At 46.3% G+C, this 16,936-nt stretch overlaps 1 protein-coding gene across 1 annotated transcript in view; it reads right to left on the bottom strand.

Annotated features, from left to right (window-relative positions):
- The window catches only part of LOC104164115 (immunoglobulin-like domain-containing receptor 2), a 33,781-nt gene extending 18,157 nt beyond the window's left edge, over positions 1-15,624 (bottom strand). Inside the window, 3 exon segments of the mRNA XM_009703345.1 lie at positions 6,787-6,906; positions 7,996-8,328; positions 15,564-15,624. Coding sequence (XP_009701647.1) covers positions 6,787-6,906; positions 7,996-8,328; positions 15,564-15,624 — 514 coding nt within the window.
- Positions 15,625-16,936: the final 1,312 nt, after the last annotated feature.

Genomic DNA, 16,936 nt, shown 5'->3' with positions numbered 1-16,936 from the left:
AGGCCCGGGCATGGGCGCAGCCCAAAGCCAGGGGGTAGCTGGCAGAGGGGAGCCCAGGATGGCACCACGGTGGGTCGCACGGTGCCCGAAGCGGTGGCAGAGAGGGCAGGGTTTCAGCGAATAAGGCCTCCTTTTGGACCCATGGCTGAAACCCCAGCCAGGAGGCAGCCACAGCATCCATGGCTGGCATTCTCCCGGCTCCCTGTGCCCAGGCTGCTCCTTCCACAGCTGTTAACCTCACCTGCCTTCTCTCTTGTCTTTTTTTAAGGAAACTTCAAGGTGGAGGGCTGGGGCTAGATAGCAATTGGTGGAGAGAAAACAGATTAGTAAAACATCCTGCCAAGAGACCATCTGGCCACACCACCTCTGCACGGCAGCTCTGTCCACCTGAGAAAGAGGACCATGGGCACTCCGAGACATGGCTGGGCACGGCTGCAGAGTCGCAGCTCTGTGCCCCCACCTGCAAGGGCTACGTGTCCTCTGTGCAAGCTCTCACCACAGAGCCCCAGCAGACACTCCCAGAGGAAACAGGGAATAGACAATGGCCCCATTTACCAGGGTTGTCCTGGGTGGCTCTGTCGGAGCTAGGAGCTTGTCCTCATTCCAGCACAGATCTGGGACACGCTCCCATCTCTATTCCCACTGTGCCGCTGTGGGGCTTTACCCACCCACAGTGGCCTCTCACCGGGCACCCCGCACGCCCCAGACCCCGACCAGCCTCGAAGCACAAGGGAAGCCGCAAGCCCCTCATTTACACTGGCAGAGTGCAGCAGTAGAGGGTAGGAGGAGGAATGGGAGCGGAAAAGCTGAGGGGGTGCAGAGTGGCTCCAGGAGGGGCAGATACAGAAGAGGTGAGTGAGGACAGGAGTTCATACACAGGAGGCGGGTGGGTGACAGAGCGAGAGAGCAAACAGCAGCAGATCAGGGAGGATCTGGAGTCAAGCAGACAATTAGCAGAGAGTCTGCAGAGAAGAGACACAAAAATAATTAGGGTAAGTGGTGTAGCTGAAAAGAAATGATGACATGAATAAAGTAGGTGCAGGTTCAGTCTGGAGTATGGCTATTGGGTAAACAGGGGCACATGGTATGTACTGGCAATTGCACGAATGTGAGAATTATTGGGTAAATATGGGAATAACAGTTGAATTGGTTTACCTGTTGAGGTCTGCCCGCGCAGCCCTACCTGCAGTAGTGGGACCATAGGAGGCAGGAGCTACAGAGGAAACTAGTTCTTCCTCAGTGGCAGGAAAATTTGCCAAGTCATGCCACAGCAAGAGGCCCCTGGCAGAGGACACTGCCCTGAGGGGAGGCTGGAAAGCATAGGAGAGGAAGTGTGGCCCTTGTAAATCAGATACTTTTCCAAGTAAGCTGCTGTGAGATTTACTGGGAGAGCATAGCTCTGCAAAGAGCTCCTTCGTGCTTACTCTGCTCGGAGTAAACTTTATCCTTTCTTCCCATCCTTCCCTTCAATTGGAGGGAGAAACAGCAGCAGCCCTTCTTGGAGATCAAAGTTTTAGCAGGCAACAAAGACCTCCAAGGAGGCTGTTACCATGGCTACCTTGGTAACGGAGGTCTTTTAATCACGCCAGTCTCCTTTGTGAGCAGCGTGTGGCTGTCGCTGGCAAATAAGGAGGAAAAGAGGGGTAAAAAACCTTGGCAACAAGTAGCACTTCTAAATGGCGTGAAATAACTAACTAGGAGTAGGCTGGGCTAGGACAAGGGAGATTGGACCCAGATTACAAAGGTGGAAGCACAGTGGTCCGGAGCAGGGCAGTAGACCCTAGCGAGGACAGGACGAGCACTTTGGGGGTGGAAGGACACCAGCGGCCTTCCTGGCATCAACGCTTTTTCTGGATTTTTAAGTGGAGGGCTCTCATGCCAATTGCTTCCTTCGCCTGCTGGCACTACCCACCTTCGGTCACGAAGGCACAGCTAAAGGTCAGAGAGCCCTCACTGTGAAGTTGCTTACAGACACCTCCCCGGCTGAGATCTGGCCCTCTCATCCCCAACACATGGCGAATAGCTCTGACACCTCTGCCAACTGCTGTGACCAAGTACTGGCTTGGACGCTACTGGCAGCTTTCCAGCGAAACAGAGAGAAATCCTAAAACCATCGTCTTGTAAGGGAGAATTTTGCCAAGAACTTTTCCATCTCTGAAATCACATCAACTTTTATAATAAAGTATCTCCTGGCACACAAGAGACTCCAAACCTGGCTATATTTATACCAGCTATTGAGTCACTTTGCTGAGTAAGAACTGTGTTATTAGCATTGCATGTCATACACACACGTCCCAGTAGAGATTTATCCTCTCTGAAAGCCAACGCATGTCTCTATTAGTACATTAATTACTGTGCAATATGCTATGTGTATATGTATCTGCATTCTCTGTGTGTTAGACTTAACAAATTTTGGGTTTAGCCTATAACAATATTGGCTGGTAATACAAACTACCAAACGTGAGTTTACCAATGTTAAGTGCTAGCTGACTACAGAAATTAACAAAAACCTCAAGTGCTAATTGTTGTTATTTGAAGCATAACAACGCTAGAAGCTGAAACTTCTAAAAGATTCATTATAAAATAATATTTCACTAATATATAATTTATGTAGTATTAGCTGCTGAATTGGATGGAAAAAAAAGCAGGCAGTAGCTGTCTAGAAAAGCACATGGATCACTAACCAAAGTATCAAATCAACAACTGGGATTAGTGGATCACTTCCCTGCCTCTTCCAGGAACTTGACACGTCCTTAGGAATGAAACCACCATTGCATGAAGCATGTCTAAGCTATGTAAAATCTCAAAATACAAACGTTGCCAAGCTTGCACAGACCTACACATTTCAGGGTAGCCAGCTGTGCCTAGCTGCACCTACAGCCATTGCTCTATAGCTGTACTAGCTGGGCAAGGGAGCAGTATAGCTGTTTTCACAGGACCCTGCACCTGACCGGTAAATTCTGGCTCTCAGAAAGGCTTATTGGGTTATAGGCAATCCCATGCAATTAAGCTAGACTGTCTCCTGATGTGAGGTGGGTCACATGAAGCTAGGATGGGGTATCCGCTGACACTGCCCTGTACTTCTGATTCAATGGTTAGTCCAGACACCCTGCATCCACTGCATTGGTACATGTGCAGTTCCCTTCAACAAAAGCTGCAATGAATGACTTTACTGAAGCCCACTGACATTTTCATATAAAAAGCAGTGCACAGGGCCTACGAGTAACAATTTGGTTAATTGCACTGTCTGTTTCAAGAAGCAGGACACTCAGCTGCTAGCTCCTAGCACAGAAATGTAGACTTTCTTAAATTTAGGATTCAGCCTTTTTGATGCGATCACATTAGTTCTAAAAAATAAAAATGTATAAAGTTGCTAATGGATTCACTAGTCCAGCTGTAATGTCAGCAAAGGGTTCTACATTTCTAGTAAGACACACGAGTGCAGAGAGCACCACTTGACTCCTGTTGTGGAATTGCTAAGCTCTGTACTAGTCTACTCCTGCTGGAGCAGAAGCAGCATTTATTGAGTTTCCAGCATGCAAGACCCTGTTTGGAGATTCCAAACACCACCAAAATACAAATACTTAAAAGTGTAATAGTACTTTTTAATTAAAATTCTTTCATTACTCTACAGGAGGTTCACTCCCAGCCAATCTCCTTCTGTGTTTCTGAGGCACAGAGGTTACTACCCCTCTTCCCTTGCCTGCACTGATTCTGTTAGAGAGGGTTAAAGTCCCTGACTAAGCAAAACCTACTGAATGGTCTTTTCAGCAAAGCACATAAGGGCATGCTTAACATCAGGTATGCTTTATAAATCCTATCAGCTTTGCTGAGCACAAATGGATATAAATAAATGCTTATATGCTTTTCTGAAATAGGCCTGAATTGAAGACAGCACATGGGATTCTCTGATGCTACCTACAGTTGTCCAGCCGCTTTGTGTGTCAACATGACACATTCACGTGACAAAACTCAACATCCAATCCCATCATGACCCAGGCTGACTCGCTACTTAGACTTCACTGGAAGTCTTTGTGATTGCTTCCCTAAGAAAAAAGGAATACTGTAATTTGCTCAGGTTTTGGATTTTGCTCCAAGTTGTCATAAAGCAGCTTTTGACCAATTTTTAATGGTGCAATTCACCGTATAAAAGCAGGTTCCTCCACTTTTAGCTAAGTATATTTCCATTAGTTTATTGATGCTATTAGGTATCTACCACTTTTGCCTCTCAGACGTTTCAAGGTTTCTATGTGATATTAAATTGCCCTCTCCAGCAGTATCTTTCTCTAACCTAAACACACCTTCCATCTTGGCATTAATATGAAACGACCTGAAGGGATATTTTCCTATTTCCTTTTCCATTCTGATTTCTCTGTCTTCCCTCACTGATAACGTGAGTGGGCAGAACCTCTGCTCTATGCAAAATTCTAATCTAAGCTTAAATCATGCAGCAGCCCCAAAATAAGCAATGTAAATTGTATTTGAAAGACCACCGGCAGCAGGGAGCAAAAAGCAATGTGCTGTGGGAATCGTAGTGTCTTTTGCAGAGGCTATCCCTCCACTGCTCCAACCGCTCTAACAGGCAATCTCGGTTCCACTCAGAGTGGCAAACAGTAGAACAGCAAATAAAACCTTTTTACCACATGTCCCCTAGGACTGTGCAATCATTTCAATCTACATCTGTCCTCACTGTCTCCCTCCAAGCAGTGGGATGCCATAAAAAATGTCCCAGAAGATGCCAGAATATTAAGAACTGGTATTCTCACCACTGGCTGCTTCCTCCTTTAGCCATCAATAGGGAGAGGTAAAGGAAAGGGAAATAAAAACACCAGCAAAGGCAGAAGGAAAATAATAAGGTGGGAAGGAAGAAAGGGAGGAAGGGAGGAATGGAGGAAGGGAGGAAGAGAAATGGGTAGATAACCTGGAATCGCTCCGAAAGCTGGAATCGCTCCGAAAGTTGCCTCCGTACACACTACCGAGAAAAAGAAATACACACAAGCTGCGCCAAACAGCATGAGGCAGAACAAAGTATGCCCACGACAAGTATGCTTTCATGCTGCTGCCAAACTTAGCAGAGCGCTGCACAAAGTGCAAGGTCAGACCCACACGCTGTAATGAACAGAAAAGCAGATGCGGTCAAGGTAATGCAGCCTAAGCTATACGTTTCCTCCCAGTATAACCACAATGAACTAGGGCCAGGGCCATTATCAAGCCAGCTTCAGAGGAGGGTATTTCTTTGTTTTCCCTCCACATAGTCTTCTGTACACACTGAAAAACAGATTCTTCCTGTTACCATGGCACTGTTTCATCACTGGTGTCTGAGCACAGTTGTAGATACACGTAAGAGGAAGACACCAAATCCTGGACAGGAAGGTGAAGAAGGGACAAAATTCAGCAGCCCTTCACCATGCAGCCACAGACAGCTCCTCTGGAGAAGCTACATAACAGCTACAACCGCCACCTGGCAGAGATAACCTCACCTGAACTAACACAGGTCAGTCTTGGGCCTGTTATTAACTACCATATGATACACAGTCACACTGTGGATTTAAACAGGGGTACGACACTGTTTTCTGGAGGGACCCATTCTCCAATTGTCCATTGCTTTACTGACATCTGAAGGAGAGGAGGTGATGGCACTGTTACAGTCACTCACTCATTCAATCTAGTTTACTTTGTGATGCAACTACAGCTCCAAATATAAACGCCAGCTAAAATCTGACCTAGGCCATGAGAGCAAGGGCACTTGACAGACATGTTCTATCGTATGCCTCTCCATATTACCTACACACTATAGACCCCAGCTTTTTAACATTTCCTGCACAAGATGTACAGAATCTGTACACCCAAGAACGATGCAAGTATGCTGACCAGACAAACACTGGTGTCAGCGGGTCTTAAAGTAAGTTGGGAAAAACTCATCTTACTCTTCTTACTCATCTTACACCCTAGGGCAGTCTAGGGGTGAAGTACTACAGCTGGCTTAAGGCAGTGTCAACAAATGTCCCTGCAAGGCCCATCCCACTCTGCTTTTCTACCCTAGCTGGGATGGGTGCTTTTTTGACCTTTACAGCAAGCTGGATTGTGGAAGCCGTCACTGAAAGCTAACTCTGCAAACAGGAAAGGAACTGATCCCGCTCACTACACTGCTTAAGGGAACTTAACAGAAACTGAGCCAAGTATGCATACCGCTGAGAGGACAGGTCTTTTTAGTGGCAGCACCAGCTTAGACTTGATTAGGGTGACTGTGAAACTGCACCTCTAACTGGACAAGTATCATTAGGCAGACAGAAAAATCTCCCAAACTGACACACTCAGGCAGATAAACACGATGCTTCTTAACATCCTCACAGATCAGAAAAGTGGGACAAAGGGAATGTTAAAAGACTGCAAAAAGCATATGATTTGATGACTTCTGGGTGTCTATTTCTAAAAATTCTATCTCAAGCGTTCACTTTACTGCAAGTTTATTGTTTTATGCCTTAAAAACAAGGGTTCTGACTTTCCATAGCCCTGCATTTTCTGTAGTCATTTACGCCTATGTAACGTGTGAGCAGTGTGGGTGTAAACATTACTATTCTGGTTTGGTAGTGTTTGCCACCCACTTTGCCTAGGTGTGAATAACTGCACAAGGTGCAAGGCAATGGTGAAGGTACTGCGGGGACTGTTTTACATAGATCTTACACCCATAGTAATATGGTGTACAGATATCTAGAGAGAGTGAGAGAGCAGAAGGAAAGATACATCAGCTATCTGCTGAAAAAGCAATCTGGCAAGAAGGCTTACCAAGCACAAGCAGCTCCACCGATTCTTCATTCTTGCCCTCCACATCATCCGGTGTGATAATAAGGCAGTAATAGAGCCCACTGTCTCCCCACATCAACTTTCCAATCTGAAGGTCGGCATCTGAAAGGCAAAAAAGAAAAGTCAGGCTTTCCCTCCAACACCTATAGGAAGAGTGAAGTGTTGAAAGCACTGGGTCTGTCTTCACGTCCCAAATCCATTTCATTTCCTTACTAAGAAGAGGAATTAACCTTGTCCAGAATATCACAGTATTCAGGAAAAAACAACAGGCTCTGTGGCTGTAAGTGGGAAGACAGGTAATGCCACAGAGGCAGCTCACTCTGCAAGTGCTGAGAGCAGAAGGGGTAACTAATGTCACTCTCTGTCCTTCCTATCACCTAAGGCCTGAGGTCCGAACAGTATTTGTGCTGTGCAAGAAGGGCTTAGACAGTGTCTCCTCTACAGTACTTCACTCATCTGCCAAAGAGCTTACACGGAGACAAAGGAAAGCACTCTCCTTGCTGAGGCTCATCACATGCTCTTCACATCAAGGAGCCTCCACTTCTGACTAAGTCATGTCCTGAGTTGAGCAGAAGCCTTCGACTTTTGATGGACAAGGTTTCTCACACAGCCTTCCAGACCAAATGTTTAAGGACCCTGCCACCCGCCATCTCCACCCAACTTGACTTCACCCTATGGAAATCTTTTCCTTTCACACTGCCCAAGGCTGTGCGGGTTTAGGTTCATCAGGAGGTAAGCTGGTAAAGTACAGAGTTGAGCAAACAGGAGGTGTAGGATAATTTTGGTATTTTGGAACTGGGAAAAAAAACAGTGGAGTTTGCAAGGTTTACAACCTAGCCCACAGAGACTGAATTCATACCTCTCTTGCTGGCACTCTTTTGTTAAGGAAAATCTATATACAGAGCAATATGCAGAAGCCAGGAATAAAAACATCGCACTTCATCACAGGGAAAAGAATACTGTATCAGGGTTGAAGACCTATACGGAGTCAGATGAAGGGAAGTGCCAAAGAAAATGGCCTTTGGGTCTAGGGTTCGTTGGTTGAATCCTAAATGTCTGACATACAACAGTTCCCTTCCAGCAGCCTTTTCTAAGGGAGTTAACTGAACAATTACTGCCAGCCTCCAGTATCCCAAATTGCTAAGGGTCCATTCCAACCCCAACCAAACATCAATGGTGTAGGAGAGTTACCGTGGACAATGTTGACATCTCTTTCCTTATAGAAGTCCCCTATAGTGACGGCAGATCCTTGTTTGGAGGCCACGACACGGACTGTCCTCCTGCTGTCCACACAGTCCAGATAGGGATCCCAGTCCAGGTTCCTCTTGCTCATCGTTTGTAAACCAGAAGTCGCCATACCCAAAGCTTCTCCCACCCGGTCCTGGCAGTAAGATTTAAACCTCCACTGTACCACAGCTGGTTGGGTGGAAGAAGTAGAGAAATGGCAGCGAAGCAGAGCAGGCTGAAACAACATGGCCACCTTCTTCTTCTCAGGCACGGTGACCTGCAAGCCTTCCACCTCAGCTAAAAGACAAAAACATGAGTGTTATACACTTTGGCATTGCTTGAAGAAGGAACTAGTGCATTTATCATAGCATCATTCTCCCCATGCACATAAAATTAAAATGTCTATCTGTTCCAGGTGCTAGGGTGCAATACTCCTCAATGTATGTAAGCATGGATGTTGGCAGTAGAACTAAGTTTGCTTTTTTCATAGCCTACAGCCACAAGGAAAAATACAGCACAACGGGGCTGAAGGCTCAAATATAGTGTCCTTACACTCTGCAGAGACCCTAACACAGTGGCGCGACAATTCATGGCTTCTGTGGCAGGTTCACAAATAAGGAATACACATTTTAGGGATAGCCATACTCCACTTCTACAGCAGGTCAGTCAAGGGGGCAGATCCTGAGTTCATAACAATCCTAATGCACAATAAGTCACACCCCTTCCAATATCGGTGGCATCACACCTCCTTGTTGAAAGTCAGGCAGCACACAGTGCCTGGCCCAGCCCGTTGTGCACTGGTGCCCAGTTAATGCCGCTTGCTCTGCCAAACTCTTGAGATGCAAGAAGGAGTGGATCCAAATTGCACAGCTCCTGCCAGGGCTGGCATGTAGCACTGAGAGAAACTGCTCCATGTGGGAGGTGCGGAGAAAAATGGCCCAAACACTCAGGTTTTTCACATTTCCAGGGAGGAGATGGATCTGAACACATAATGTTTATCTACCAGCTGACGGGAGAGCTGAAGCCTGGAGTCGATGTATTAATGCCCTAGAGAAGACGCATGGGCCTGCTGCCATATCCTTGTGTAGCTTAGGGAGAAGCTGAGAGTCAGTAGGCAATGCCGGCAGTGAGCCCTCGGGAGGGTGAGGTACTCCATCTACCCGCAGGGGAATGGCCGAAACCTCCCACACATGCCCTTCATTGCTTTCCTCTTTCTTGTGCTGCAGGCAGCAACAACTGAGAGCACTTACACAACACTGGAAAACCAGGGTGACACCCTCCCAGGTAGGGATGTGGGGGCCTGTGGAGGAACAGCCAGGAGCAAGGAGGGGGCATCTGAGAAAGAGGAATTTTATAACCAGAGGCACTCTCTGCAGCTGAGGGGCAGCAGGACCTGATAGCAGCAGTTCGTATGATAAAAGGGAACCAGTTTGAGGATGGGAAATGTTGATGACGGCAGCTCCCTACACCCAGTTACCACACACCCCGAGGGCCAGAGCAGTGCACAGTGAAAAAGACAACAAGACACAAGGAAATATTCAAGAGAATAAAGCAGAAGGGGATGTTTGCACAACATCAGGAGGGGCTGATGGACTTAGCAGAAGCTGAGGAAGGAATGAAAGACTGAGGACAAAGAAAGGCTTCCTGATGCGGGGAAGGAGTAGGAGAGAAGGGCAAATGCCAAGAAAGTAGAAAACGGACAGAGTAAGGATAACGTATGAGTGTAAGTATAGGAAGCAGAAGGATAAGCAGGATGACAATCATTGAAGTAGGAAGCTTACGTTCAGCTGGAAGAAGCCGAAGAAGGTGTCTCAGCCTAGGTCAAAATAATTTCAAAGGGCTGGAGCCAGGTTGCAGGAGATTAAGAAATGATGTAGAGATGAGAGGAAATGGAGCCAGCAAAAATAAACCACCCGCTCCAGAATCTAGAGATGAAAAGGAGATGGAAGCTGGCAAAAGAAAGTGAAATGACAGGAGATATCTTTAGGATGGGGAAAAAAAAAGGCATAGACTAAAGCACTGGAGCTTAAAGCAGACAGAGAGCAATAAATGCATCAACAGTACAACAACAGCAGGCATGAAGGGACAAGGTCAAGTTGGAGACAGTTGCAGACCTGAAAATCAAAAGCAAGCAGAGATCTCATGATTAGGAGTCTGAACCAAAGGAAAGTGAAGAGGCTGGACCAACACTGAATATTCATTTCAACAAGTTACCAATGTCCAAACTATAAACCACAACGAAGTCTATAAATACCAGTCAGGGAATAAAAACACAGTATGGACAGAACCTATGGGGAAAGCATATTTCAGAGAGGCAAGATAGTGACTGATACTAACAAAGAGTTACTGACCTAGGCAGGATTTGACCATGGGGACTACTATGTGAAGGCTTGCAGTGCACAAGGATGCTATGGCATTTGCACAGGAATGCTATATTATGCACGCAATGAATGCACGACATCATGCATATCATACTTGTGCCATGTGGAAGTTGCACAGGAGATGTCATTAGTTTTGCCAGAAGTGCCTGGACCCAAATCCAAACGCTGAAGTGTGGGTGTCCTCCAGAGTACCACAGAACACAGCTGAGGTCCCAACAAGATGCTCCCACAGGAAAGGCAGGGCCATGAGGCAGCTCCTCCACTTTCCCAAGGCGCAGGCAGAAAGATAAGTCAAGTGGCAGCTGCGACATTTCTGCCAGGCCTCCTGTTCCTGGGAACTAGAGGGGCAGAAATGTAGGGGCCATGTGGCACTAAGAGAACATCACCACTTGCTTCTCAAGATGAACCAAGTGGTGACATTGTCTTATTCTCTCCACTCCAGAGACCTGTGCTTCCCAGGTTGCATTCAAATGCAAGAGATGTGATGAACACCTTGAAAAATGAATGGGTCCAGGTCAGACCTGTATCTGGCAACTCCATGCCTGACCCCACGCAGTCCGTGGCCAAAGCCAGCATGTGACATGAGCTGATCAAGTGACTCATCACGCTGCTTCAGGGATAAAACAGTGACACAGTGAATATTTAATTCTTTCCCTTGTGAACGAAGTACGCTGCTCAGTAAACACAGTGCTTTCAGCTAACCATGCACCGTAGCCCTCCTTCTCTGTTAATGAGATTAATGAGTTTGGCAAGCCAGGGACTGCTTTAATAAATGATTAGCTGAGCTTTAGCAAATTCTCATCTGACTAACCTTCCCCACCCTACCCCCATGTGAATGTCTATACCAAGAAAAGAAAAGAAAAGCAGCTTTTGGGAAAACACAGGAATTCCTTTTCTACCCAAAAGCACTTGGGAGATGTGCAGTAAATTATCTGGCATCTTCTATATCCTATCCCAAGCTCTTTATTAACTTTTGAAGTATTATTTTCGGATCCTTTTCAGAAATAGCATTTAAGAACAACACAGTGCCTCAGATTTAGAGACTGGAGCAGTGGAAACTCTAGATCTATTTAAGTCAAATTATATATAATTATATATGGCTGAACTGGGAAATTATACACCTGTTACTTCCTCTGCCAAAAAAATGATCGGAATGAATTCATGTAGTACGTCACTGCTCTAACAGCATCCATCAAAAAGGCCAACAGGATGTTCGACTGCCTGAAAACAAGATGGTGGCTTCACACCTATCAGTTATGTCCATGCACGTGAATTACAGAGGTCTGCTTGGGCTTCCTCAACTTCAAGAAGAAACAGCTGACCTTGAAAATCTTCAAGAGACTAGCCAGGATAAGGAAAGGCTCAGATGTATCACAGGACAGAACTCTGGGCTGTTTATACAGCAGAGCAAAAAAGAGTGAAAGATGTGAAAAAGGATGACAAGCTTAGTGACAGCACCATGGCAGCTCTTTGTCTAGTTTAATACAAGTAGGACTAAAAAGAAACTGAATTGTGCTCTGCTATGTTTTGACTCTTGCAGACAGAGCAAGATCAGCCCTTATTTCAAAATCAGCATGGAAATGTAATTCTGCACTCCAGAGAAGCAACCTGTTCATTGTGACTTTCACAATGTTTGAACTTTCACAATAAAAATCCAGCTCGTGGGAGTCTCATGACTACGTGACAATTTTGCTTTCCTTCTTTCTGGTTCTCCTAAATCCCCAGAAAAAGGTCTGCAAATATTCATCAACTGCATCTTAAAAACACAGATATTCTTACCCTCAAAAAATAAAGAGAATACATGGATTTGTGTGTCTGTGCATGTGTATATATACACTCCCAGAGAATGAGCTTAAAAATAATCACACTTCAGAAATATAATTGTATGGTTTTTTTCTGTTTCTCATTGCCAATGTCTATTTGTCTCCTTTCTCTGACTCTTTTCCAAAACTATCCTCAGATTATGCATTCAAAATATGCAATCAACATTACACACAAGCTATCGCTAATACATTTTAGTGGTGATTAAAGAAAATTCCAGGAAGTGATTATAGAGGGGATATTTGTAAAGGCACATTTGAGCCTTGTGAGCCTGATCTTCATAAGCGCCTTCCATGAGTAAAAAAGAGAAGGCAACTGAGAGGTAGTAACTTGGGCTCTTGCTTTCCAGTTGCCCTCTGGAGGAGCCTATGCCTCCCTGAGGCTAGATGAATCCCAGGAAGATTTACCTTCACTACACAGCCTTAAGTTAGCCTTATGAATAGAATCATAGAATGGTTCGGGTTGGAAGGGACCTTAAAGATCATCTAGTTAGAACAAAGTTGATCTAAAGCACTAATCCCTGCAAATAATGGCAAAGCCAAATACCGTAGTTCAGTGTAATAGGTCTCAGACTGCATCCTTCTAGCATGTAAGAGAAGATCTGAGTCCAAGAGAAGGCAGCACACGTAATTCTTCACGTCAGAACGGGTCTCCCTATCTATGCATGTATCGCATCTCTTTCTTTGCAATTACTTGGCTCCCACGACCACTTGCTTGAGGCAATGCAGCTGATGCTATGAAACTACAAAAATTACATCCCCCAATTTCAGGCACCTTTATTGACAGGACTGGCAGTTGTGCACACAGAATGGAAGTCCTCAGGCCCTGAACCAGGCACCTCAGGAAAACTACACCCAGAATATACCTAAGGACTTTGGCAGAAAAGCACATTCATTGGTAAGAGACAGTGCTCCTAGGGCAGTTTATATCACTTCCCCAAACAAAATAAACTGTTGGGCAAAAGGATGCTATATCTTTCTTTTTTGTGTCTTGGCTACTATGCAGCAATTAAAAGTGTTCTTTCCCTCACTGCTGAACACAGCCACATCATCCATACTTTCAAATGTGGATCAAGCCTGAATCGGGAAGTGCAAGATCTGGGCTTGGAGACTGAAGAGTCAGAGATGATAAACAGCTGTGTAAACAGGTGAACAGAGAGCCAGTGGGATCACCCAGGTCGTGCTGTACAGATTCTTGCCTACTCATGCTGGACTAGATCCAATCCGTGCAATTTATCAGCAAAACTCATCACCATCAGACTGTGTTGAGTGCCTTACAGGAAATGAATTGGATGTCTTGGTCTGGTCCCTATCAGACTTAGTGTTCTTAGCTCTGTGGCCACTAATTGTCAACTTTTTTAGCCAGCCAGAAACCAATGCCTAAACAGGTCAGCTGCAGCTGAGGTAAAATCACGGCACTGCTTTTTACAGCTCCATAGCAAACCCAAGAATTTCACCTCCCTAACTGCTTAACCTGGAAGGGGGCAAAACCAAGGCAGTCGGAGAAAATCATGGCCTTGCACACCCACTACTCACAGCACAGAACCTCAATACAAAAACACTCCATGTAGGACACAGCCCAAACTCTGCAAACTAACTGCAGTAAACATTGGACTATTCCTTGCTCTTTTCCATTCTCTGTGATGCTGTCCCCAGATACCCCACGCTCCTGACTTCTCTAGGGAAGTACACAGCCCTGAAACGCCAAGGACTGCATAAGGGCTTTCGCAAGAGCTCAAGACATTTCATGGGCTTTTCTTGGCATCGGTTTCCCTTTACCAGCTTCCCTGCATTCATTACACTCTCTTACAACCTGCCCTTTTCACACATTCACAAAAGTCACTCTGGATGTTTTCAGGTGAATTATCTCAGCTTTGGCCACCAGATCAAATCCACCCTGTCTTATCACTGTCTGAAAGCTGTTACAATCATCAGACAGCTCCTGGTTCACAGTCTTGGTTCAGCATCCCAGAAATCCTTCCCAGAACTATCACTCAGAAGCCTGAGAACGAAGGAAAAGAAATGGGAAGAGTCTCTCCAAGCCTTGTAACGCCAAGCCATAACACCCGTCCTTGGGATGGCATTGGGATTTCCACTGCTGCCAGTCCCACTCAAGGTGATCTCACAGGAATAAAAAGTAAGAAAAACATGAGACTTCTTCCCAGTTATACTATGCTTATGCTGCATGCAGCCAGCCAAGGGAAGTCAGATGAATAGTCTAAACCAAGGCAGATAAAACAGTCCATCCATCCATTTCCCTGCCTTCCCAAGAAGTCTAGTCAAGTTGGCCAGGAAACAGCAAAGCACAACTGTGCTCCAGGATGCCCCCTCAGCTTGCTCTCCTAAACTGTGGCTGGGAAAGCAGAGGTAGTAAATCTACCCACCTTTGTACTACACCACTGCATTGTAATGGCTCTTCTGCATAGGGAGAGTAAACAAGTACCAAGTGCTAAATTATTGGGGAAAAACTGCTTAACAGGGAGAGAAGATCACAATTTAATGGGGACAGTCACAATTTAATGGGGACAGTCTTCTAACTGTAATCTTTCCAAGCTTAGCCTGAGTCTTGAGGTGGAAAAATTTGCTCTGCTTGTTCTGTAAGTAAAACTGGAATTTAGTCTCCAGTGCAACACTTCTCTCTAGTTTTAAATGCACTAGGAATTACAGCATTAATAAGAATAATTAATATTTAAATTAATAATTAATAACGGTAAACACAAGGGGAGGATTCATTCCAGAATCAAGCTCCACTTAGTAGTTTACAAGAATCAGCTTTACACAGGGTCTTAAGCATACCTGACAAATTGTACCTTCTTTTTCTAGAATGAGAAGGACACAGTCCCACACATATCCTAACCCGTGTCACTTCACAGAAAGGAATAAAGGGGGACCTGCTCTTCATCTTTTTGCTGTTGTAATTAAAATACCATCTTTAGGCACGTGGGAGAGCAGGGCAGGAGGAAGAGAAGCCAAACCAAATCCATTGTACCTCAAGCAGGATTTTTTGAAATTGCAGTAAGAAGTCACAATGCACAAAACCAAACAAAAGATAAATGCAAGAGCCAAAAATTAAAGACAAACAAAGGACAGAGAGAAATTATTGCTGGGAGGAAAGGGACTGCAAGTGCTGATTAGAAATTTCTCAGCCCACCTCGAAGAGGGAGGAGGGGAGAGAAGGGGGCGAGAGCCTCTCTCTCTTTCTTGCTCCCTTTTGTCTCCCTGCTTCCTCCTCATCTTGCACTGTCTCTTACCCTGGCCCCTCCACCTCCCAACCCCCACTTCTCTTCCCCCGAGTGGAGTGTACCACTCCAGCTGGATTAGGACTCCTTACCTTGATGCAGACCTTTCATTCCTTTGCACAGCCACTGGGGAGCCGAAAATCCTGAATCCATGTTTGCTAGCCTCTCTCCCTTTTCTGTGCAGACACACAGACGCTCACACTCACTCACACACACACGCACCTTTGCTTATTTGCTTTCTCTCAGCCATGAAAAAGGACAGCAGCGCCTGCTCTATCACTGGGCAGCAGCGGCCGGGAGGCTGGAGGGAAGCAAGCTGACACCGGCTGCCTCCATCTCTCGGCACACAGCTACGGCTAACCTGTTGCCTGCCGGAAGCCTTTGCTTGCCGGTGGTCGACAGCACCAGCAGCAGGCAGTCCTGTCTCAAAAGCCCAGGACTAGAGGAGACTGGAAGGTCTTCCTACTGCAGTGGTACCTCTCTCTCTGCGTAGACCTTGCATGCTCCGAACAGTGGGTGCTGCCAGTAAACATGAACTACCTTTAATGGAGGGAGAAAGATGTCAACAGCCCAGCCTTTTAGCTTGATGGAGAAGTCCTGATCTAGCCAGACAAGTCCAGATAATTAAGCTCTTTAAAAAGAGGGGAGAATGTAACACCATGTTTATCTACACCCTGTACTCCTTTACCAGTCGCTGGATGCTATTTATCAGCATGCTACTATGGCTAGTAGGAAAGGAGTGGTAGTTGTGGGTGCGCTGGAACTCCAGACCAACTCAGTGCAGCTGGATACACTCGGAAGCAGCCAAATGGCAGGGAGGGAAGCAGGGAGAGAGGCAAGGAGGGAGGATGAGCTGGAAGCTGCCGAAGCCCCAGATGAGGCCATGAAACCCTGGAAGGGAGCAGTAGGCAGGCACTGGTGTTGAAGATGACTCAGAGTGAAAAAGCAAGGAAAGGGGTGGGTGGGTGGTGGGGGAGAGGTGTTATGACTAAAAGCCGAATTTACTGCTTGTGAATCCTAAATCTGAATAGGAAGAGGGAAGAGCCTGAGGTCTTTTTTGTAGGATACATTGGTGGGAAATCTATGCCACTTAATCCAAGTGAGTCTGTTTCTTCTTTCAGCCTGTAACCAGCCTGCCTGGCTAAGTCAGCCCACTGCAGCTCTTCCTAAAGCCTCCTGCTCCTGCCTGTTCCTGCCTGCTGCACCGGCTCAGAAGAGGCAGACCCTGCCCCTGACCTGACGGAGCTCCCTCTTTCTCCCCGATTCCCGGCTGCCCTGCCGCTCTCGTTCCGCTGTAAGCCCTACCCTCTGCTTTCCTCGCTGTCCACCTCTCAGACCCAGCCCCTTTTCACCTCGTTCCCCCGGCCCTCTTCCCATCGCAAAGCCCTCTCTCCTCTCCTCTCCCCCTTGCTGAGGGGGGGCTTGCCCGACCTCTTTGGGAGCCGGCCGGGCAAGAGGTGGTTGG

The sequence above is a fragment of the Cariama cristata genome, unplaced genomic scaffold (assembly GCF_000690535.1).
Source record: "Cariama cristata isolate BGI_N322 unplaced genomic scaffold, ASM69053v1 scaffold7877, whole genome shotgun sequence".
Taxonomy (NCBI): Eukaryota; Metazoa; Chordata; class Aves; order Cariamiformes; family Cariamidae; genus Cariama; species Cariama cristata.
Note: the sequence above shows the minus strand (reverse complement) of the source record. Positions and strands in the feature narration are given on the sequence as shown.